Source organism: Anser anser, assembly GCF_964211835.1.
Source record: "Anser anser genome assembly, chromosome: 2".
Taxonomy (NCBI): Eukaryota; Metazoa; Chordata; class Aves; order Anseriformes; family Anatidae; genus Anser; species Anser anser.
In genome coordinates, this window is record NC_139721.1 from 137,916,804 (window position 1) to 137,942,208 (window position 25,405).

The 25,405-nt window shown below is 42.9% G+C and overlaps 1 protein-coding gene across 2 annotated transcripts in view; it reads left to right on the forward strand.

Moving 5' to 3' along the window:
• Positions 1-381: 381 nt before the first annotated feature.
• The window catches only part of CDK6 (cyclin dependent kinase 6), a 143,203-nt gene continuing 118,179 nt past the window's right edge, over positions 382-25,405 (forward strand). Inside the window, exons 1-2 of one of the 2 annotated variants that reach the window (XM_083826929.1) lie at positions 382-1,276; positions 3,167-3,658. In XM_083826929.1, the coding sequence (XP_083683055.1) occupies positions 3,426-3,658 (233 nt within the window). In that variant the 5' untranslated portion in view covers positions 382-1,276; positions 3,167-3,425. Of the gene's footprint in view, positions 1,277-1,297; positions 1,407-3,166; positions 3,659-25,405 lie in introns of those variants that run through there. The other variant, XM_083826930.1, reaches the window with a different exon arrangement.

The window sequence follows — 25,405 nt, forward strand, 5'->3', positions numbered from 1 at the left end:
TGCGGTGAATTGCACTATTTGTAGGAAGCAGCTCCGCACAAAGCTCCCCGCAGCAGAGCCGGCGGCGTGCTCGGAGCCCCCCCCCCGCCGCCCCCTGCCCCGGCGTCTCCGGGGGCAAGGACCTCGCCTCGGCGGGCGGCGTTGGGAGATGGGGGGGGGGAATCTTTCGTGGTGTTTCCCGAAACCATTCGTGGCTGCTGCTTTCCTTCCCTAGCCCCGTGGATAAAAAAATTAAAAAAATAAAAATATAAAAATATAAAAAGTCGGGTTTTCCCCAGGGCAAAAAAAAAATAATAATAATAATACAGAGGTTATTCTCGGGAAGGGGTGGGGGCACAAAAAAAAAGCCACCGGGAAGGGTAATTCTGTCCCAGCGCCGCCGAGCCCGAGGAGCGAGAGGGAGGCACCGAGCGGTGCCGCGCAGCGCCGAGCACGGCGGGGCCGGGCCGGGACCCCCCGGGGCGCCTCGCTCGGGGCCGGGCCCGGCCGCGGCGCTCGCGGCGACCCTTGCGGTATGCGGCCGCCTTTGGCAGAGGCACATGAAGGATTTCATTGAGTGTGAAGACAGAGAGCAGAGACAGAAAGCAGAAGGAGGCGGCTGCAGCCTTTGTAGTCGGGGAGGAATGCGGAAATGTTGAAGCACTATGTCAAACTTTTTTTGAAACGGGGTCAAGTCACATTCAGCCAGCGTGGGAAAGCAAGGGAAAAAAAAAAAAAAAAAAAGTTGAGGAGAGGGGAAAGGGAAAAAAAAAAAAAAAAAAAAAGCAAGCTGCCGCTATGCTCGCAGGCTGAGCAGAGGCCGGCAGAGCGAGCGGGGCGAGCAGCGCAGCCGGGGCACGGCAGCCCGAGGCCGGTGCCCGAGCCCCGCGGCGGGGCGGCTGCGGGCGCGTCGCAGCAGCGGCGGCGGCTCCCCGGGGGCCGCCGGCCGCGTTTATTTTTTAATTTTTTTTTTTTTTTTTTTCTTCGGCGTTTTCGTTTTCCCCGAGCAGCGTGGGGGCGGGAGGAGAGGGCTGGGGGACGAGTGGGAGCTGCCTTCTGCGCCAAGGTGCAGCCCGGCGGCGGCGGGAGGATGCGAGCCGAGGGCGGCCGGGCGGCGGAGCAGCAGCAGCAGCAGCAGCAGCAACACCAGCAGCAGCAGCAGCGGCAGGAGCAGCAGCAGCAGCAGCAGCAGCTACCTGTGTGGCCCGGGCGGCCGCTGCCGGGACCTGCCGGAGACATCGCCATGTGAAGGGGCAGACCCCGGGCCGGCTCTCCACCCCGCCTCGCTCAATGGGAGGTTTGTTTTAGGGAGGACTCACCCCCTCCCTTCCCAGCCACCCCCTTCCAACCCCCCCCCCCCCCCCCCACAAGGGCTGAGGATTATTTGGGGAGCTGGTGGCGGTGGAGGCGGCCGTGGCGCACAGCAGGTAACGCGGGGCGCCCATGTGCTCCGCACGGCCGGCCCGGCGCCCCGGCCCCCACGCCGCGCCCCCCCTCGCCCCCCCACGGACGCCTCCTTTCGGGGACCGTGGGTCGCCAAACCCCCCTCTCTCCCCCCCAAGGGGGCCGGTGTGGGGGGGCCGGCGGGGACGGGGGGCTGCCCACCCGGGGAGCCGGGGTGTGGGGGGGTCCCCTTGTCCCCCCCCCGAGAAGCGCAGCCCTCTCCCCCGGGGAGGGGGGAGGGAAGCGTGGGGACGCGGCTCCCCCGCGTGTCCCCGCCGCGTGTGGGGCGGCCGCGGAGGGCGAGCTGCGTGTCGCGGCCGGGGGGTGCGGAGCAGGGGAAGGGGACGGAGGTGAGGCGGGGGGCCCCTCCGTGGGGGGGGACACGAGCGGTAACTTTGCAGCGGGCTCCGCGGCCGCCCGGAGCCAGGCCCGCCGCCCCCGCGGCCACGCACACGCGCGACGCGGTGCCCGCCGCCGGGGGGCGCCTCGTGGCGGCGGCGGGGCGCGGCCGGGCCGGGGCCGGGGGCCGGGGGTCGCGGGCAGGTGTCCCCTCGCCGGGGGGCAGCGCCCGGGGAGCGGGGGTGCTCCGGAGGCCGCGGGGCAGGGCACGCCGCAGGGTGCGGAGGAGGGCACGGGGGGCTGTCCTGGGTTAGTGCTCGGTGGCTTCTGAAATGTGCAAGATCGGCGTGAAGGTGAAAAAAATGAGCGAAAATAGCTGTGGGTTCAAGGTAGGGGATGGCCGGCTGAAGTGTCCGGGGGACTTTGATCCTAGCACGGTAAAATAGGGTGTAGGGGAGGGTTGCAGCCCTCAAAGTGCTGATATAAATATATTAAAAAGGGGCAAGGAATAAAGGAGAGCGCTGACATGGAGCTGCTGTGAGGGGAGAGGGTTTGCCCCCAGTCGTGGTGTAGATGCGTGGATGAATCTGGATGCAGAGGGAAGCGGTTCTGCCCTCCCGCCTCGTGCACTAGGCAGCAGACCATGAGACCATGCTGTTCCTGAAGACCATCTTCCATCACGCACCCAGCCCCACAGCGATCAGCAAGGAACTGCCACTCGTGTGTCCCATGGCAGCAGCATCCACAGCTAAATCCCTTGCGTGATCACAAGTTTCATGAATGTACCGTAGCATACAATGCTCGGAAACATATTAGTATCATGTTATATATGTACGTATTTCTCCTCCCACGAGGCAGGAACTTGTCTCTTGCAATGTCTTCATGCGGTGCTTAGCACAGCGGAGAGCAGATCAAGGCTGGAACCTCTCAGGGCTATCACTTACAATAAGTCACAGTTACATGGCACGGGATGTATTTCAAGGACTCCTCTATGCGATGTCCAAGAAACCTTGGAGTCCCACATTCCTGCCATACGCTGCTGGACATAGCTTGCTGTCACATGTGTGTAGGTAACTCTGCCATCCACCTCCTCGGTGTCCCCCAGGGCCGCATTCAACCCTTTGCTCAGGAAAATCCCAGAGCACGTGGTTGCTCTGTGGCTGTGCGTTGTAGCTTTCTGGGCAGAGCACGATAACTACCCAGCATAGTATCAGCCGTGCAGCGATGTCAGCCCCTTGGCAGCCTGGTGGTTCACATCTTCCTTTGCACCACGTTTTTTGCTGTGCATGTAGTTGTCTACTTCATTAGCTTAATTTTGTCTGTTTTTAAACCGTGTGAAGTGATGAGGTAAACTAAAGCACAACGGCAACACTAACTCCCCTTTGTTGCTTGGTTGCTCCTCCAGATCTAACTGGCCTCACCCAGACAATGCTCCCAAAGACTGCATGATAATTTCTGGCAGCCGCAAGAGGAGGCACGTCGGGGTCCGTGCAGCAGAGGAACAGGACCGAGGGGCCGAGACCTTCCTCCTGCCCACGTGGCAGGGCTACCAGGTGCGTGGCAGACCCGCAGCGTGAGCCAAGTGCTAGCCTTCAGAAAGCCAGCAGGGACGGAGGGCCGCCCCGAGGCACCCTGGGCACGGGAGGAAGAGGAGCAGCGGCAGCATGGATAAGGACAGCACAAACCTGGCTGACCAGCAGTATGAGTGTGTGGCCGAGATCGGTGAAGGAGCCTACGGGAAGGTGTTCAAAGCCCGGGACTTGAAGAACGGAGGCCGCTTCGTGGCGCTGAAGCGGGTGCGGGTGCAGACCAGCGAGGAGGGGATGCCGCTGTCCACCATCCGAGAGGTGGCAGTTCTGAGGCACCTGGAGACGTTCGAGCACCCCAACGTGGTCAGGTGAGGGAGCGGGGCATGCGGCCTGCCCAGCGGGGTCCCCGTGTCGCTGTGTGCGTGAGGCGAGTTGGGGTACATACATGGACTGGGCACCAGTTTGGGTTTGTGGATGGAGCGAGCGCTCAGACGTGTACACGACGTGCGGTTTGAGGTTTCAGCAGGCCGTGGTGCTGCCTGCCAGACCTCACCTCATCCCTGTGCATTGCCTCCCACACACACAAACACCCATCTCCAGAGGCATAGGTGTGTGACTTAAGTGCTTGGGTGGATGGGCAAGGAGCCACACATACACTATTTCCTCAGGCGTGAGGGAGAATGAAAAAACCAACGACTCTTTTTGTCCCAGGTATTAGCTCTGCCAGCTGCAGCTGATCTTTAGCAGCCCTATTCATTATCAAAACGGCAATGATTATGAGAGTGTTAGTGGATTGTGCGTTTCACCTTTTTAGATGCTTTTATGGAGGTTGTTGATTATTACATTAAAGAGACGCAAGGGCCTAAGACTTCAAGCTTTCAGGAGGCCTCACAACTGAATGCTGTCTGACTGTTAGTAATTTCACCAAGTGCTGCTGATGGTGCTACCAAGAGTGCGGAAGGACAAAAGGCAGGCCTTACTCTCAAAACGGTGACAATGACAGCAGGATTTCCCTCCTGCTGGTAGCATAACCCTGAATAAATGCCCCGTGTTCTTGGGCAGGTTCGCCCAGTGTTAAGGCTGGCCCTGCCACGAGCTCTCACCTTGCTGTAGCTGGAAACCTCCAGCAGCCAGTTTGGTCAATAACCATTATTCTGGCTGGCACCTAGTGATGCCAGGGGCATAAATTTCAAAAGTGGGTGCATCCAAGTGTGGGCAACATATCACATCTGGTCACTGAATCAGGTGACTTGGTTTACAGAGGAGCACACCCAATCTCCTTTCTTGGCAATAGAGATAATTGAGAGTTCCTAAAATCTCTGAAATCCAGTTCAATAATTTTGGTGAGTAAGTATGGGTTTAGGTGCCCAGGTTTAGACATTTACATACTTGAAAATCATAAGCCTTTGTTTGGGAATAATTGGCTTTTGCCCCAAGTCGCATTTCAGACACAAGGGCTCGGGATGTGATGTGTCGGGGTGTTTGGGACATTGGCTGCACACCTACTTCCACAAACAAGCAGGGGAATGTAAGAAGCAGTTTCAAACACTCTTCTGAAACAGGAGGAATGCTATTTTAAAAGTCACCTCTGTTGTGCATATTTTTAATCTGTAGAGCAGATGAAGCTCTGAGTAGCACTTTGGAGTGGTTGAAATCGTGTCCTTGTAATGAGAGATTATTTGAAAATACTTGAATGCCTCAGTTCCATTACAGAAGATGGTAGAAGAGTTTGTAATCTACTGAGATTAAAGGTCTATTTTTATGTTATGTAAATATATTCAGAGAAGGAAATACTATAAATGAAGATCTGCAGTTTTATGCAGCTGACCTAGCGGTACTAAATGTCGGAACATATTTTGCTCACAAAAATGTTCATTGTTTGTGCATGCAGTCTGGAAACTGGTATCGTGGCCAGGTTAGTAAGTAAAAATAACGGCAAATGCATTGTCTGCATACTGGATTAGAAGGTACAACATTTTCAGAGCACTGGGATAGCCACGCAAATATTTGAGGTCAGATTTTTTGCGAAGGGGACATCTAGCTATCTTCTGAATTTTACAGGCAAGTAGCCCGAGACAAATGAGTGAGCAATGCAAATCTCATGTCAAATCTGTTATCTCTGAGTAAGGCGTGTGTGATCCATGAGTCGTTCAATGCAAACCAACAGTCATTCTGTGAGTCAAAATTTAGACACACTGCATGCAGTTGAGCCGCATATGACCTGTGCTGCTGAGCAAGCGTGGTTGTGGTGCTCTGGCATCAGCTGACAGCAGCAGCAGAAGCCACAGGCCACGTCTTGTCATGCCCAATGCAGATGGTAGGGTTGGGCTAGCCAGGGAAGACCATAAGGAGCTCAGCCCAGAGCTGTTCTGTCTGCGTGAAGTGGTGCTGAACGTGAAGAACGGTTTGGGAAGGAGAAGACCCAGCACTTGCTAGGTAAAGATGTAGCTCCATGGTTTTGTTGGTCACGGAGCCTCGACACAGGACCAGCTGAGCGACTGCAGCCTGGGATTGGCATGGCAGCCTTAGAGTCCCTTCCTTTAAAATCCTGAGAAGTGCTTAGTGTCAAAACTGGTTTCTAGTGCTTGGCACTGGGGATGGAAAGGAATTTTCTCCATAAAGTAGAAATGTCTAAATAGCATAGAATAATTTTAAACAAAAAAAATTGTCATATTTTTCCATGCTACTTCTTGCTAATTATGAGAGGTTTTGTTCCTCGTCCCTTCTATCCAAGTCTCTTGTTTCCATATTCATACCATGCGGTGATGCATTTGTCACAGCACAGTTGCTTTTACAGGAATTAGATAATGAAGTTAGATAAGACTTGATGGCAGAATAAAGCAGAAAGAGGTGCGAGATGAGAAGTGAAAGGAAGTCTAATCTTCAGCAGAAAAGTGATGGTAGTCTAAGTCTCTGGACTGTTAACTGTAAAGTGAATAAGGCCTGGTGGACTGACCAAAATTTTTGAAAGACTGTCAAAAATAGCATACAGAAAGGCATGGTAAAAATACAGTAAAAAGGATGATCGCTTTGCACTTAAAATATTCTCCTGTTCACATTTGCCCTTGTAGAAAGGTCAGGACACCTTAGGCTATTCCATTTACCTTCACAAAACAAAGCAAAAAATAGCCACTCTTCAAGAGTAAACGGTTGTGTGAATTGTTCTAAAATGAGGAATGTTGCATGAAATGTCCCTACTAACCAGGAGAATGATTAAGGTGCTCCTCTAGCTCACCTTTCAGATGGGAAGATGTAATGCTTTATTAAAACCTTACTGTATACAGTAGTTAAGTCTGGCAAAAATTGGTCCGGCGCTTATGTAGCTTAGTTCTGTTCTGTTTGGGAAGAAATGAAATATACGTAGACAAAGGACAGGCTTTGCCAGGAATAAATGACATATTAGATTCAGGAAATTCCTGTGTGTAAAACTGGGAGTATTCCCTGCTGTAATATATCTGTAGATTTTTTTCTTGTGATTATATTGCTAAATCCAGTAATATATTGTGTTCGTTTTATATCTCTCCTGCTGGTAATCAGATGAATAATTTTCCCCTAATGTTAATCATTCGTCAAACCATGAATTTGCACCCTAGGAAGGTGGTATACAAGACAGAATACTGTAATTCTTGCAGTGCTCATTTTCTAACACACGCACACACATATATTTAACAGTTTTAATAGTTTTAAACCATAAGCAAATAGAGCAAACCTGCAAAGCTGTATGGTTTTTGCTTCTTGGTTATTTTATTCTTTTTTTTGATAAATCTAACTTGGTATTTCTGTGGGTTAGTAAGTCTTCTATTTCAAAACAACCAAAACTATATTGAATATAGTCTATTAGAATATAATCTAATCTGGTCTGTTATGTCAAATGTAAGTGTCAGAAATCTTGCCATTCAGGATCGCAATTGCTGTATAATAAGGAAGGAATTCAAAATCTTATTTCTCTCCTTTCTGTTAACTTGCAGAATAGGTGGCCCAGATAATTGATTTATGTTCAACAGAATGATCCACCTAGCTGGGACTGTAACTTCATTCCTCAGACTTTTTAGTACATGGATAAGTGTGTGGGAAACCCGATAATTATGAGTAATTGGACAATTATCCCGTGTTCAAATTTTTATGTTGTTTTACATCCAATGAAATATAAATGACAGTGTAGACAGCACTCTGTGGTGCAGCAATACCATCATGTTGCTTTTTCTTGACGTTTGCAGTCCATGGTCCATGCCTCTTACCTCTTGGTTTGCACTTGAGTGCTTTATGGAGCCCATCGGCTGCTTCCCTTGGCAAGGACACATGAGCATGGAGGGACAAGGCTGGTGCATGCCTGACACCCCCATCCCTGTTTGCCCAGATGTAAAGACCATCACTTGACCTTGCTCAATGTTCCCAGAAGTGTGCAATGGCTTGGTGCTTAAAATTGCATTATACTAATATAGGAGGTGTCTTTTTCATAACAGTGTCTTAAAATTCCCCATCTAACCTGATGCAGAGAGCATTCAGAACGTACCTGAAAGAAGTCATCGATGCATAGCCAAGCTTTTGCAAGGCAATTTGAACTTGTAGTTGTTTTGCTTGTTTTGTTTGTCAAACTGAAATCATACCGGAACATACAGTGGGAGAGGAATTTCAAAATTCAGTAGTTAATTTTGTTTCTTTTTGCAGTTTATGGTAATGCTGATATTGGCTGCTGGCTTTATTACCATGCTGTTAAGAAGTTGAAAGGATGATGTTCTCAAAATCATTGAGATGTTTCATCCCGTGAAGTGTAATATTTCTATTTTAGGGGATGTTTGTCTCCAGTGAATTCTGCTTCCTTCCTTACTTCCTTTTTCTGCCAAGCTAATGTTAAACTTTTAGTATATGACATCATTCCTACAGATCAACAGCATGCAATACAATTTATTTTTGTGTAGTACCACTCCTATGGCATCTGACAGCCCTGAGGATAGAAAGAAGTGGATACTTTCACATTGCTAGGTACAGGGTTTATCTTGCATGCAGAAAGAGTAAAATAAGATGCAGAGATGGGGTGAAGCAAAAGAAACAGAACTGGAAACTTAGAAATTGCCAAGGTTAAAGGAATTAATGCAGCAGATTAGTCTCAACTGAGGTGGATGAGTAATGGGAAGGAAAAACTGAATGAGCCTCAGTTCAGTTTTAGACTAACACAAACAGGATGGTCTTCAAGGCAAGATGAGAAGACGGGAAATGCCTTGGCGAGAGAGAGACATTTCCAGGCTAGAGAGCAGCCAGAGATGTCCCTGCACTGTCCTGACCCAGCGAGGAGGACACCGCGACAGTGCTGGAGACAGAGGGACGGCTCACCCGGGGAAAGGGCTTCTCCGATGGCAAGAGGGCAAGGGGAACAATGTGGCTGATACTGAACAGGGTTTGACAGGAGGTAGGATTTGGAGAAGTTTCTTAAATTGGCAGAGGACATTGTGAAACGGCTGCACATGAATGCTGGCCTGTCATCATCTGTTTGCAGCCCTACAGTACACAGAATAAGGGAAAATCAGTGATATTCTTCCTGTCTATATGAATTGTTTATTAGTAATGGATGTGATGATTTAGTTTGAACACATGGCCTTCCAGAAACAGGACAAGATAAGAGCATGTCAGGAAGGAAGGGTTGAATATGGAAGAGCCTTTTAAGCCTTAGGAAATTCTCTGGAGTGAATACAAGCTTTCTTCAAAAAGTATTTTATCTTACTCTGAATCTAAGCTTTTTATAAAAAACATGTTTCCAGTCTTTGTGTGAGTAAATGTTAGTCATTTTAGATTACGTACAGCGCTCCCTTCCTTCTCTAAATCAGTGGAGGGTTGTATCTGTAATGTTCCTGGAGACCTAGTCTTGCTGGGTCCTGCCCAGGATGAAAAACCATCGCACCTCACCAAAACCGCTGCTGGTGCCAGCCTGCTATCGCCAGATAGAGGCATCCATCCCCTGGGTTCCTGGAGTGGGGTCCAGGAGTCAGTGCTGGCCACAACAGGGGCCAGGTAGATTGCCTGGGACTTTCAGGTTTGTGTCGTGATACCCTGGTGCCTGCTGAAATGTGGAAGAGGGTGCAAGTAGTGAGCCCTTTCCCGACGTTTGAAGGAGAGTAGGCTGTCGGCTGTGACTTAGCAAAGTACCAAGTGAGTCACTCAGGTACTCCCAGTGGGATTTAAGTAATTGTTCAAAGTTTAACAGATATGTAAGTACACTATCAAATAGAAAAAGATATGATATTAAATATGCACTGATTATTAAAATGCTTTTCTGGATAGAGTTCAGGCACAAAGCGGTGACTGGGACAGTATGCATAAGAATACAAGTCATACCTATTGATTCTTCTTCATATACTGCATTATTTCTAGAGATTTTTTTTCTCTTGGAAGTTAAAAAAAGTCATGCAGAATAAATAACATAATTATCCTGAAACAGCAGAGATGTTTTGTACAGCAACATGAATTTGGCATCAAGTGCTTAAGTTATTTGTCTTTGAGTTGCTTAGTAATTCTTAGTTGACTTAATTCTGCTCTGAAGTTTTAAAATTGTTTTACAAAACTTCATAACTCAAAGTAACATAGAAGTTGCTGTACCTTCCAAAACATTGCAGCTGTATATTAGAGCATTTGGGTTTTACGCTGTGTATGAAATCTAGTTGTTTTCCAGTTTTGCTGAACAAGTGGATTCTTAATGATCTAACAAATGATCATAAGATAACTGTGCCTGTATACAAAAGTCACCAAGCTACATGTTTTCATTCAAAAGAGAGGAAATTTCTCTTCATATATCAGTTCTACATGTATTTTTCATATATTCTGAAAAAAATATTTTAAAGTGCAAGTGCATTTAACAGCTCTATCTTTAAACTCTAAAGCATGTTACTAATAAGCAAGCTGCTTTGGAATTTTCCAAGGGGTGTGACATAACGGACTTTGATGTTTTCCATTTGGGAAACCTCTCTCGGGAGGGTTTAGATGAGAAGGTCATCAAAGAGTGGAAATGTGACAGTAGACTTCCATAACTGTTTCAAAATACCAATTGCATGCAAACTTTTGTATTAATTTTCCTGTTTATTTATTTACCCATATCCTTGGAAAATTTGTTCCATCCTTAGAAAATGTTCACAAGGAAATATTCCTTTAAATAATCTTTTTAAAATCAGGCCTTAAAATTTTAACAAGTCAGCTATGGGCAGAATGAAGAAGGTACTATATGAGTAACAAGAAACTTCTATATTATGCTTCAGATGTATTTTTAGGGTTTTAGAACAAGATGGATCTCTACACTAAGAAGCATCTCACATAATTTTAGGACCAGGTGATGTTTTCAGATACGTAAATACAGAATGTACTGGAATATGCCAATTTGCTGGTATTGGTAGAGTTGCCTTGGGGTGGATTTCCCATGACACACCTAGAAAACAATTTGCAAACAGCAAAATGTCACATACTGTTTTAAAAGCATTCGTATGAACACTAATATCACTCTGGATGATCACTAACAGGTAACTGATCTTCTCTAAGCAAAACAAAATAAAAAATAATTCAGATATGAATTGATCTTTGCAGGAATTTCCCATATTTAGTGACTGAAAACTCAGTTTTAACAAAGATGAATCATACTGAGTTTAAATGAAACCTATCAAGTTTGGGCTTTTGCAACATTAGTCAGTACAAAATGTTACGTGTTGTGATAGAGACAGAGAAAGGAAGTGAGAAATAGGATGGAAAAGTCTATGTGGTGTTTTTTCTCTCTCATGTGAAGTTTTGGCTAGGCATTTAATATCTGTTTGAAGCATGGTCACTACAATAAATCACCCAAGGTGGCGGTTGCTGTTTAACAATTTCAGAGAATTCCCTTCTCTCTGAAATCATTTAATTATAAACTGGAAATTTCAGTACTTTGTTCATTGTTTCTCAAGTGAGCATATTTCTGGGAGCTTTCTGTGAATGTAATTCCTAGCTGCACTGATGCTTTTGTTTCTCTTCATCTGTGGAGCCAGCGCTCTACTGTAAGGATAGAATTCTATCACTATTTTTTTTTTCACATTTGATGTGGTATTTTGCATACAGCTGCAGAGTAGACAGTTACCTTTGAAAAGAACATTTGGCTGGTTTAATTTGATTAGAGCAAACCACCTCAATCATTTCTGAACTAAGACCGTTTTCATTTTAACTTGGCAGTAGGAGTTGGGAATGTACTGGCGGTACTTAGATGTTTGGGGGAGTACCAGTTTGGATACACAGCTAACACTGAAATGAAACAAACCTAGAGGGCTTTGCCCACTCTGCCCCTTCCTCATGAAAAAGGAGGGTTGTGCAGCCAGTGAATATTGCATTTAACATTTACTTATTATGACAAGGGACTTTGAATGTTTCTACAGAAATTGAAAATCTTTAGCTGGCTAGAATGCATAGTCATACATTTAAAAATAAAATAAAATAAAATAAAATAAAATAAAATAAACAACACGTGATATTAAAAACAGATATAGGATATGAAAGTCTTCTATTTACAGCAAACTTAAAAATCCCTAGCAACAGTATTCTGAGTAAAGCTATAATAAAATCCAACATGCAAAATATGGTGGATTTCTCATAACTAAATTGTATCTCTTCTATTAAATCTTAACAAGATTCCTCCTGTCTGTCATTCTTTGGGCTTTGGGTTTTACTCATCTCATGATAAAAATACATTGTGATATTTTTTGTGTGTGTGCATGTTGCATGTTAAAGATTAAGTTAGATTATTCAGACTTACAGTATTCTGTATTATACATGATTTTTTGCTTTTCAGTTGCCCTCAGTGGTGATCAAATCATTTTCCTAGAAAAACCCTTGTGGCTGTCTAGGATATCAATGTGTCTCATAAGAAATGACAGCCCTTTAATAAATTATAGCTGGATGGCATTCTCCAGAAAAGAGGATTATGATCTTTAAGTGCTCTGACTAAGCAGTAGTAGATCATCATATACAGAATATGTTAATCAGAAGCTTACAGTTAAAGGAACATTCTCAGGTTATTCTTGTGTTTATGTTCTGAAAAAAAAAAAAAAGGTACATAGTTAAATGTTCATCCATATGAGCAGCCTAATGTTCAGCAGCAATGGGAGAATTGCATCCACATCTTACAGCCAACTCAAAAAGGCAGTTATAAATTTCAGGATTGAGTTTCTGCAGGTGAAGTTAATTTACACCAGCTCTGGTTGTTCAAATGATAAATTCCTAATGCTAAAATGAACAAATATATATTAGGACAGGAAGTCTGTGCAGAGGTGTCCCACCAAGTATGCACATTTGAGACTTTACTGATCAGATTTTAGAAGTCACAACTATGGATTTTATCAAACTGTCCTGCGGTATAAAAAGAATTGTTTCATTAGGAGTTTTTTTCACTTATACAGGCTCAGAGAGTTTCTCTTGGTCTGTTTCACTCCTCCTAGTGACATTCCCTTGGAGGACCACAGACAATTTCCTCTGCCCTTGTATGTACATTCTGAAATACTTGATTCCTATCTCTGGGTGGTCACCTAAGCAATTTTTACAATGTTGCACTTAGACCAGAACTCCAGGTTACATTGCAGATACAGTCATTTAAATGCTATGTACATTTCCTTACTTCAAGAGGAAATGCTTCTCTATCTACAATTCTGTCTGCTTTCTGATTGCTGTACATTGCATTGAAAGTTTATGTCTAGCTTGTTACTAGCTAGCACAGCACCAGAGCCTTTAATATTGATTTCTGTGTTTCTTCCAGACAGCGAAAGTTAAAGCCCTGCATTATTTTTCTCAGCTATTTTCTCAGTAGGTCATAAAGTGAGTCTCGTTTTGCTAATTTTATCTAGCATCACACTTTGTTTACATTTGTCATCTTTATGACATAGCGATTGAACAGCATCTGCAATTTTAATTAGTGTGTTGTTTATCCTTAGATAACCTTCTAGATCAATAATGGAGATAGGCCTACCCACCAATCTTTGTGGTTTCCTCTTAGACATCTCTAATCAATTTGTTGCCTTACTGTTTGTCTCTGCCTTATGTAAACTGCTGAGCAACAAGTTTTGTTCAAAGTAATAATACCCGTAACTCGATGGGTTTGAATCAATGACTCGAGTCTGTAAATCAGCATTAAATATCTCATTAGGCTCGGCATTCTTGGAAGGGCCTGGACAAGTCAGTACTTCTTGAGAAATGAATACCTGTATTTCTTCATTGCGCTGAGTCCCATTCATCACATTGCCTTTATGTTTGTAACTTCATTTAAAAAAAGGTAGAGAGTTGACTGGCACTATTTGCGTCTGTGCTGCTTATTGTTTGTTTTTTCTCTCCTTGTTTTTTAATGCTTTTTAATTTTCTTAGGTCCAGTTAAAACATCTGTCAGGGACATCAGTTAACCAAAAGCAAAGCTTTATGCACTAGTGAAAAAATATGAATTCCAAGAACTTGGAATTGAACTGTAGGAGAGCCAACAGACCACAGCAGTACAATAGCAGGAGAGTTGCACAGGACAGTCAGGTAACCTATTTGATTGAAAATGAAAGTATTTGTGGCTAAAGATAAAACCCAGATAGGTGAATAACACTGATGAGGGAGTCTCTTTAAAAGACATTTTAAGTATAATAGAATGTCCCAAACCAATAGGGTACTGCTATGTTTTTAAGAAAATACATATCAAAGACTGTTTGGTTTCCAGTAACCCAAAGTTCAGAGTGGACAAGTTAGTTCTACAGAAACAAAACTTACGTCATAAGGAGCAAACGTAAATGTCCTCTAGATCAGTGAAAGAATGTTGAGCTCATAATTCTTCAAGAAGTTTAAGTTTATTAAAGCAGTAATAAAGGACAATTTCAATGACTGTTCATAATAAAATGAACAAACAGGACAAGGTTTAAAGACAAAACTCACAAACTCCTTCAATGAAGTAGCTGTTCCTGGAGTACAAGGAAGAGAACACTCACTGTGTAGTCTGAAGCAACTTACAATAATTGGTTTAAGAAATTCTTATAGTCAAGGCAGAAAGTCACAGGAGCAACAATAATTAAATCTGATATTCTGGGGACAGGAATGATTCCCAAACTTGTTATAGTACCAATAGACTTCAGAACAAAGAGATTAAGAAACAGAAGGTAAGCAGAAATCCAACAGTTGAGAGAAAGGGTATGAAAATGCATGGATTTTGCATGGCAGGTACTTGAATAAAGATCTGTAGCTGCACATTTTGTCAGTTAGGACATTTACCTCTCCCTGGTGTGATGCTCCGTGCAGCTACTGGAAATCCTAGCTACTGCTTTGGATCTGTAGCCTCTTCTGGGTGCTACCGAGACACTTTAAACATAGATGTAACTCTTTGGTTCTGGTGTTTCTGCAAAGGGGTGGGTGGTATCGAAGGGAGGAACCAAACTTTCTCCTTCCTTTTCACGTCTCTGCTCCAGTATATCATGTTGGAAACACACAAGGTACACATAGCCACAAATTAAAAAAAAAAAAAAAATAGAACAGGAAAGCAAGGTAAGAATTGTGAGCGGACGTCTAACTTTAACCATCCAAATATTAAATGCATACTCCAACCTAGTCATGCATATTCTCTCCATGCTGAGTGCAGAGAGTGAATGTGCTTTCTGAGAGTAATTCATCCTACTCAGCCTCTGTACCTACCCTGGAGCAGAATAAATTGCCGTCTGGAAACTCCTTGCTCTCTCATGTTGACCACAGAGTCCAGGTGACTCACGCAGAGTGGACACCAACTGGAGCCTGCTGAAGCTACATGAGATACGTGACAGTCAAAAGTTTGAAGGTGGAAAGTGGAAACACGGGTAGGGATTTTGTACAGCAAATAAGAGAATTTACAAAAACAAATAGGAAATTGTTTTGTGGGTGGGGGATCAAAAATCTAGCATTGAAATCAGAGGACACTTGAACTGTCAAATTAGAGGAGAAATAAGAAGCAAGTATTACAGGGGACCTTAATTTTTTACTGAAGTTTGGTATATGTATTGTTGATAACGGTTTGTACAGGATGCTTTTTTATCAGTTAACAAAAATGATGTACTTCTAATAATAGAGGTTAGGTTTCTGTGAAATGTACTGACTTCAGACAATCTGCTTCTAGTTTGATCTTGGCATCAAAGTACTAAAGGGAACAGGATGTAGCTGGAATGGGTCATCATTGCCTGGTTACCTTGTACACAACTTTAAGCTCCAACAGAAGCCATTTTGGTCAAAAGCTGTTAATCTCTTACAAGAGGAAGAGTAGCTGAAGATGTGTGTTGGAATAATCCAGCCCACAAGTGGCTTGTGGCATGTTTCAGAGTCTTCTCAAATACAATTTTTCTTTCTTGTTTTTCCCATTTTCTTCTTTCTCACTCTGCCGTATTGGTCTGGTATGGGATTTGCCACTAAGTGGGCTAATTACCTCATTATTAATAACGTTCTGATGCTACACATAATTTTCCTTCATAATTACTTCAAATTCCTTTTGAGCAAATTATGTGATTGTACAATTGCAAGTAGTTGAAAAATTCTGGTGTTTAACCTGTGTTACACTCTAAATTATCCAAGACCTTTCTTGGGTTCTTGGAAAGCAGTGATACTATACCTTTATCTGTTGGAATAGTTTTTTGGAATTTCAAGTTTTATTTTTCCATAAACCTAAAACACACCAGCCCACATTGCTAGGTAATAGCTTGCAAAATTAAGATCAGCCTATTACGCTAACAGATTCTGCTTCGATGTTTTTGACCAGGTAAAAATGTTTTCTGTCAAGTGCCTGTTGGAGCTAGTTCTTTTATGGCTTGAGTCTCAAAGCTTGAAAACAGATTTATTTATTTTTTATTATGGAACTGCTAAGACAAAGTAATTGTCCTTATTTATAAGCTGCTCTGTTAAGCTGTTTGGTTACGTGTAATCGCATATGTGTGTATATGTGGCAAAGAAATACCATGAAAGATTCTACTGCATTTTTACCAGGAAGTTCAGAATTATTATTTTGTAACATGGATGAGGATTGTTAGACATGTAGAACTGCAGTTAGTTTTAAATCTGTGCCTTAAAAATGTCTGAGAAGTTTTCTTTTTTGAAGTTAAAAGAAAAAATTGAAAGGGAATGATGGCAAGCCAGACAACAAATCATCCCAAAAGCTAATTGTTTTTAAAAAGTTACATGACATTGAAAATTGAAACTTGGAACTAAAGTGCTGTCTCGCTCCTAAGCATAATAAAATAGTAGATTTTATTAAATGTATTCTGGAAAGTGTAAATAAAAATTATAGAGCCTGATGTGAGTGGCAAAGAGCCCAGGCAATATCCAAAAGAGTAAACATGTAATGGCTTAACCTAACTGGGGCACAGTCCACTCCAGCAAGCAACTGAGCAGGGGATGTCAATATTTAAAAGCAGCAGAACTAATTTTTGAAACAGATGGCTTTTTTTTCCTCCTGTGTGCAGTACAAATATATTTCTTAGATTTTAGGTAGCATTTTGATGATGGGATTATGTGTCTCATTTGAATATTGACCCTTTTATTATTTTTTAAATTCTTATAAATATACATCCACTTTGATCGCTCATCTTTCAAGTATGAAAATGCCAGCTTTAAATGGCATTATTTACGCAGTTGCAGAACTCATTTATCCCAGAATACATCATTTATACCAAAATATTGCAGTATTATCTTTTCAGCTTTTTAATGGAGGTTCTCTTTAAAAAGACTGTTGAGCTTTTGAAATAGGTTAATTGCAATTTGCTGAATGGGCATGATTATGGCTTTTCTATCATACTGATCACCAACATTTTCACAAGCCTAAAAAAGTGTTCGTTTGCAAGGCTTTGGAAAACCTAAATTTACATCACCTTTCTGTCTTCTGGAGTGAAACAGGGAGAATGCACAGCGTGTAGATCAGTAGCCATATATCGTACAGGCATTCATAGAAATGGAGACTACCGTGTCTTCCTGGGTTTAGCAACAAAAATGGTCTACTGTGTATATTTCTTCCAAATGGCCTTCGGTGGCAGATATTTCTCAGTGAAATATTTTTGTAATACAGACAGAGATTTTTATTTCAGGATATATAGATACCAGTTGTGATGTTTTAAACCCAAGAAATGCCTATATGAAAAGTAGGTAAAACAGAGATTTTGACTTCTCTTCCCAGAAAGTCACATCAATTCTGTGATAACTCAGAAGGCAGCTGAATGGGCCTTTATAAAAAATATGAACTAAGTCACTTCTAAGTGGAGACAGCTGGGGTCTATTTAATATCCTGTGTAAAATGGTCGGGTCAACTTCCTGGAATAACTTAGGAGTTTTATTTCATGAATATCCCAGTGCTGCAGGAACCTGAGGTGGCAGTGAGGCTCTTGAACTGAAATGTACCTCAAGGAAAAGCTCTGTGGCCATATCTGTGTATTTTGTATGGGACGGCAAGAAGCGTTTGGGAACCTGTTGTATCTGTGCATAAGTGTCTGTCGTGGGTGCTCATTAATGCAGGCAACTGGTCTCAGGTTTTTCTTCCAATCCTATATTTTTATGATTTAGGCATTAGAATACTAGTTGAAAAGCATCATGAAGTGACACTGGACAGGAAGTCCAGGGATTCACAAATATCCTGATGGCCCTAAGTACCTAGGTTATTCTGTAATTTGGGATGCTGGCTCCTAAATCATTTAAATTATCTTGACAGTTTCACAATGTCTTTTTTCCCCTTACAATTAATCCAGCCGTATCCTTGCTATCTAAGACTGTGCATTTCCTTAGTGTGTTCCCTGTATTTGTTCAATTTAACCACTCTGGACTCCTTAAGTTTCTAATCTAATATTATTTTGTAGCTCCTGCTATCCTATTGTATAAGGATGAAAAGATATTAGTCTTTGTAGACCAGTGCAGCTGGTAAGTGTTCACTCCCACCCTCCAAAAATGGCACAATATAGCAATTGATGTAACACAGCCCAGTGGCAACTTAATTATAAACCTCCAGTGCACTAAGTATGAAAATTCATGATAAAAACTGTACAAAAAGATAACATGTCCAGTATGGTTAGATACATCTCACAGCACGAAAATTTGGCCTTTCCTTGACTGCATATTTAAATAGAAGATAAATGGAAGCTTTAAATAAGAGATAAGAGAGAGATAGGAGCACACTATTGAAAGGGAGAGGATGAAGTCCTAACATGATGATTAGCTGATTTACTTCAGTTGGATAGAGATGGGAATTGTAATATATATACATATATATAGTCAGTGAAATAGGCCAGCTGACCAAGGCCAGAAAAGGCTTTTGTAGACTGTGCTGGGGGTGCCTGTGTGGTGTGTAATGGTGCCAGTTTGGTCACCTGTAGCAAGGCTCAGGACCATTGGTTATGGTGCAAGCTTCTGTGCTGGTTCAGAGAACAGAGGTAAATTTGATGGTCTAGGGCTTGGGCATGAGGTAGAGAAAATAATGAGGAACAGGAGGTTCTTCCTTTAGCCTTCCTTGTCTCTCAATATCTGCTTACAGTCTCTTGACTTATTTTTGGACTAAAAATAATTATATGAATAAAACAATTTGTATAGGGGCTGGAAATGGTCACAACAGTTTCCATCTATCGCAGTATTTTTCTGAAGTGGAAAAGGACAGATCGTGTAGGGAACGGTGTAGAGCAGGACAGAGCCGAAGGGATAATTTTCAGCAAATTAAAGCTCGGCAGTTTTGACGGACTCGCTTTATGATCATAAGTAATCCATGTCCACTCGTTTTCGAGTCCACGCAGCATTTGCAGGCAGATGTGAGGCAGCCCTGCCTCCTTCCCCAGCAGATGCCTACTTGCTCTGCCTGCGTGTTGAGCCAGCTGGAAGCTGCGTAGCCATGTTAGCTCTGCCGAGCCTCAGCCATTACGCTCTGCTGTCCTCACGTCTTCCTCAGCTCAGCCCGAGCTGACACGGGCTGTGTGGACGATGCAGAGCACACTCTTGTTTGCTTGCAGAAGTTACGTAGATGTGCCTTGTTTTCAACTGCCGAGACGTAAAAATGTTTTAGCGCTCCGGGAACCAGACCTTGTTTTGCAAGATTTATTATAGCTTGCTCGTTCCTTTCAGAAATGTGAAAGACATGTTGTTGCAAAACAACCAAAATATAGTTTTGTCATGTATTTACATCTGACATACACCATCATTTACAAAATGCTGAATTTATTTCTAAACTCTCCATGCATTGAAGTGTAAACCCTAATCTCATGCTGCTAAAAGACGCCCCAAAAGAAATAGTTGCCTTTGCCCCGAAGTAATAAAACAGTCAAATAAAATTTATTGCCAGCTCAAAATGCTACTAACACCTCATTTTCATTGCCAAACTCTGCAAATAATCTTTAATTTGTTTTCTTTTACATATGTGTGCAAGAGCTTAAAGGAAATACTTAAAAAGCTGTATGGTCTGTAGAATACTTCACTCAGCGTGCACTAATCTTTAAATGACTGGCTCACAGGATCATGTAAACTGGATGCTAAAGGAGGAAACATGTTTACTAGACAACTACCTGGGGAACTGGAGGAGAAAAGCACCTGAGAATCTTACAATTATGGATATTTGTAGTTTTCTTTGCATGTGTTATGAATTAATTTTAGAATAAGACGGCTTATTAGAGGAAATGGCATGACAGCCAAGGAGCCTGTATAGCCACGTGCGTATAGACTGTGTGTAAGTGGGATGCAAACCTCTCTAAGGAACAGAGCAGCCATGAAGCCCACACTTTTAAAAACCTAGTAAGATGCAGCACCTCAAATCCTGATGAAATGTGTAAGGAATTTGCATGCTAATGGAAATGAGGATCCCTTTTTATGTATCAAGTGTTTAAGAGCAATTGCCTCCTGGCTAAATTTATTAAGCCAGAAAAATCTTGTAAAATTTCTATTGAAGATTTATTAGTCCCATTTGTTTCTTTTCTGTACAACATGAATATTAAACTCAATCCTGCAAGTTTGTCACAGGTGAAACTCCCTTTCAAATTAAAGGAAATTCTGGCCCTGAGCCAAAGCCAGTTAAATACACGTACTAACTTCATGAAGTTTAGGTAGAGGCTCTTGTGTGCAGAGCTTTTTAGGATGGATCCCGGTCTGTGGAGCTTGAGTGAATAGGTTGGAGATGTTTTCAGTGCTGTTTTTTGACATCTCTCATTTTCTTATAAGTTCCTTGTTAAAAGCAATGTTTATAAACATCTACATAATCAATTGAACATAATCTGGAATCCCACCAACTAAAATTGCTCAATTATAGTTTTCCTGGGAAAGAGTCATGTCTCCTAAATTCAGTTGAATTCAAGTGTCTGGTCTGAATTAGTCATCTCAATGTCTTCCCTGGCAAACAGGGAGAGACAGTACCTACTCCTCTCCCAATTTATTCAAGGGCCAATGTGGCCCTTTCAGACTAACCACCGAAGTCCTGAACAGCTCCGTTATATGCCTTGTATCTCTTCCAGGGGAGCTGAGGAGAGAGCTCAACGCTCCACAAGCTCTGCTGGGCTGCCCACGAAGATGGGCATCTGTCTGATGATGGGTAGCCAAAGACAGCTACGTTGGATGGAGTTAGCTAGCATGCCTTAAATCTGACTGCCTCCCAAAAGATGAGACCAAACCCTGTTTATTTTTCTTACCTATGTGAGCAATTGCCACTTGTGCTCCCCTTCAAGTATTGCTGAAGTGAATAGAGGAATTTGCTTTCTCTTTACCTAACAATTTGCTTTGCATCACAGCACACAGGCTTCTTGGGGACAGACCTGGCATCAAAGCCTGACCAAAGTCACCCCTGAAATCAAGTGTAGACAAAAAGCACCAAGAACTGGGTCTCTATTTTTGCGTCTTTTAACCTCGTGCAGGACAAGCATGTGTGGAAATTAACACACAGCATCAAAAACACCCCTTGAATTTTCACTTGGTGTATTGCTGTATGTAGCAAATGGGTTTGCCACCCAACCGCCATGCTTGCCTTGGAAGCGGGTGGATATATCTGGTCCATTTTCAGGAAATTTTGAGCAGTGCAGCACCATTAGTTCTAGTGAATCCATAAACAGATTCTTTCAACAGATTTAGACATTTTTAAAGTTGTTTTCATGCAGTTTGAGTAAATGGTGGTAATTTGCGGTTTCCATTTGTAAGATAACAAGATCTGTTCATATCCATTTGTGTTTCCTAGTCCCCTAGGTAAAGACTGAGAAAGCGATGTGGTTCACAGTTGTATTCATTTCAAAAGTTAAGGAAAAACAAATATTGTGATGAACTGTTTGCAATAAATCATGAACATCGTTTTCGGAGAAGTATAGCCATATGAAAAAATTGCCTTGAGTCATAAATCTAATAAAGAAATTAAGAAGGAGAGACATTGGTACGGATAAGGGCATTGAGGTATAAGAGGGGGGCTCACTTGCAGCACCCTAGACTGCAGAATTATCTCTGCATGAGTAAGAAAAGCAAGATCAGGAACCACAGATAGCAACCATCATAGTAGATATGGGTGTAAATGGCATTAGGGGGTTACATTGCTCTCTGTCCAGGTAATGACTGTCTGAGTATAGGGTTCTGTAAGAAGTCTGCACCTGATTTCCCAGACTGGTGATTGTTTCATTCTCTTAGAAAGGATTTTCTTTGCTATAATATTGTCTTGAGAGGTAAGGACATTGTACTTAAGAAAAGATGCATAATAATAAACCCAGAATATAAATACCAGACATTACAGTGACCATTAAATATTTTAGTGTTTTACTCCTATATATACCAATTGCTTTCTTTTTAATACAAGGATATGCAGCATGTTGCATTAAAAAGATTATAGATTTCCTTAATAATTCCTTGAATATGTTAAAATACTATGATTCAAAGAACTGAAAAGAATTAATTTAGTTTTCAAAATAAGAGCTGTCATTACTAGTATTTACATGATTTATTTACTTTGCGTATATCAGTTTTGTCAACTTTAGCCAGTTTAGCCTTTTACTTTTCTTTAGGCTTTTTTCCCCTTCTATTTTACTACTCTTTTGCTTTTGCAATGGAGTTCACAGTATTGTTGAAGCATGAAAGTTTTCACTTTCTAAAAGTCAGTTCTTGATCCTGCTTTGAGAAATACAAACCATTCGGTCCCATCTCTTCATATGAAACTCTGTACAAATGTATTATCTTGAGAAGTCTTAGTGTGTCAGTGTCTCACAAATCACTACAACAACACTTTCTGAGGGTCTTAATCAAAACTGTGGCTACTGCCAGCAGAAGAACCACAACAAGGCATTTCGCACTTAGTGCTCACTCTGTCCCCTGCATCCTCCCCCCAGCTGCTGCCCATGCTGGTCCTTCTTCCTGGGAAGTGGCAGCAGCAGGGCTCGGGAATATTTGCAGCAGTTAGCATGCCCCCTCACCTGCTTTGTGCAGCAGCTTTGACAAGTAGCTTTGTCCTTCTCAAGTACTACCAGTCAAGCTGTGGTTACTTGTATTCCAGAGAGCTTGGCATGCACCTGAACATTAATTCACTTTCAGACAGAATATGAGTTTTGAGTCTAGCAACTATCCCTGAGCAGAGTTATGTCTGTAGAGTAACCTGGAGGCTGTTCTGGAATAGCAGTCCCTGAATCAATGGTAAGCATTAAAAAAGCACTCACCTTCTGTCATCTTCTACAGCACCTGCTTCTTGTTGTTTAGGTTTCCCAACACATCTCTGAAAAAGAAGAGCTTGGAATCAAATTTACATTAGATACACTTAAAGCTTAAAAAGCATTGGATAAAACACCTGTGATATTGCAAGGACATTGCTGTGATATTGCAAGGATTTAAAAAACTATGTGAGACAGTACACGGTATCAAACAGGACACTGGGTTTCATGCTGTGACTACTTTTTGTATCAAGTGGAGGGTTATTATTTCCTATGTTATTTTTGATATGTTGGCATCACCATTTAGTTAACTGTCTCAAGTGTAGATAGATTAGATTATTAAGCTACTGAAGAATAAATGATAATTTATGCAGCCATAAAATCTTCTGAAGATGAGTCGTTGGTTTTATTAAAGCCTAGAAAAGAAACGATCAACTTAGATTTAGATTCTGCATGTTTGGCATGAGCACAAATTCAAAACATAAACTGAAATGTGGAATTTGTAACAAGCAATTTGATTGCAAGCTACACATGAACTGGATTTTGTTGTTGCCCGTCTTGCACCAGGTACTGCTGGCAGCTCAGGGTAATTTCTGTGCTCCTTGCATTTGAATTAAACAAATTCAGTACTCAGGCATCGGTTTTATTTACATGTTAAGCAATTTAGAGAATGCAAAAAGGAATGCAACTACCCCTGGGGAAGGTACTCTACAGAAAATCTGAAACATTTATGAGGAGATGCACATGCACTGCCTATGAATTAGAGCATCTTTAATTTGTGCTCGAAACTGGAAGTTGATGGGGAGCCCTCGGCAATGTGTAGCAGCGCTGTGCATGACTGAAGGGCAGTGTACATTCGCGTGCTCCAGGATCACATGAGAGCACCACGAATAGGTCAGACAGCAATTGCTGATCTTAAAGAATCTGCCAGTGGCCGTCTTTGCAACAGGCCATGCTGTTCTTCTGATGTGGGGGAGACGTGGCTGTCCCCACGCAGAGATCCAGCCGTCTGTTTGGTACAGCAGTGCACAGGGCAAGCACAGGCATCAACAGGCTGCTATTTTCCCCAGATAATGGTAGTTGCTCAGCGTGTGGCCAGCTTGGATTTAAAATCAATTGCAATGAGATGAAGCTGCTAATTGACTGGTGAGGAGTAAGTATTTTGAAAAACTGGTGAATTGCAGGGCGAGTCCTGAAACTGAAGTTTGCTGCTAAGAACACTGAATCGCTGACCTTCACCAGATTCATTTCTGTTCCTTGACTATTAAAAATAATCTCCCTTCCCGAATAAGATGAACAAGAAATGGCAGTGTTAGGGCTAAAAAAGACAGCATTATGCTATAAACAAAGAGAGGTGTATAGAACATCTCGTCAAACACATTTTTCCCTGAAATAAAACTCTCAACAACTGAATATTTTAGTTACTTGGGTGGCATGGTGAGTAAACGTACTTGGCCCTTTCATCTTTTGGGCACAAATCTTGGCTTCTGTTGAAGACGAAAATGAGTTTTGGTGGTTTCATGGGAGCAGACATTTGTCTGCATCACAAAACCGTTCACGCTGGCACCACAACTCGCTGTAGCTCGAGTGGGGCCCAGCAAGGAGAGCAGGGGTGCTGCAGGTCAGGGCTGCAGGCAGCACGGAGCGTTGAAAGCTTGCCCAGGCAGCCCACACTATCGGACTTTAGCCAGTGCTATTTACTTCGCCTTCAAGAGCATCTATTTCTCTCTGTCACTTTCCCTGTCTCTCCTCCTCACACACACTTAAAGAACAAAAACATCTTTTATAGAGCTAAGCATTTTAAATAATTTTTCCAAGTCAGAAAGGCAGAGAGACTGGAAAAAATTACAGCACAAAGCTCAGCTTGCAGATGAACGATTGCCTTGTCATCCTAATATCCCCCTTCCTTCCCTTAAACCTCACTGCTGAGTGGGCTCTAAGCAGGGATGTTGGCTGGGCTCTGCTGGGGTAGGTCTCCAGGCGAGGATGTTCTGCTGCCCTGCTCTCATCATGGCATTCCTCCTTCGTGGCAGCTCTCTGCTCTGCGCGCAGCAGATAATGAATGAGTTGAAAACATTTATCTGCATGATATCTGTCTGTCCGAGATAAACTCGTTTATTTTATCTGATGTTATGTTCTGTCCTCTTCTGTTACGTGCCTGAAAGAGGTTTCTTCTGAGGAAAAGAAGAGATCCTGTTACTCTTTCCTGGGAGGGCAGCAGAGCAAGAAAAATGTTTGCTGCCTCCAAGAACTCACTAGAAATGCAGACAATAAGGATTTGAGACTCAGAGTTGCCATCAGCAGTGCCCAGATACCCCAGGTTGTTTTGGTTAATCAAGATTGATGCGGAACATCTGCCTGCTGCTGGATGGAGCTCATGGTGGGCTAGCGTACCGCGCTGCAGGCAGTGCTGTGCTGTCCCACCGCATGTCTCCAGCCCTGAGGTGGGTCAGCTGAGGGTGGTCTAAGTGTCCCTGCGTTGTTCTGCAGTCTGCCATCGAGGCATACCCCGTA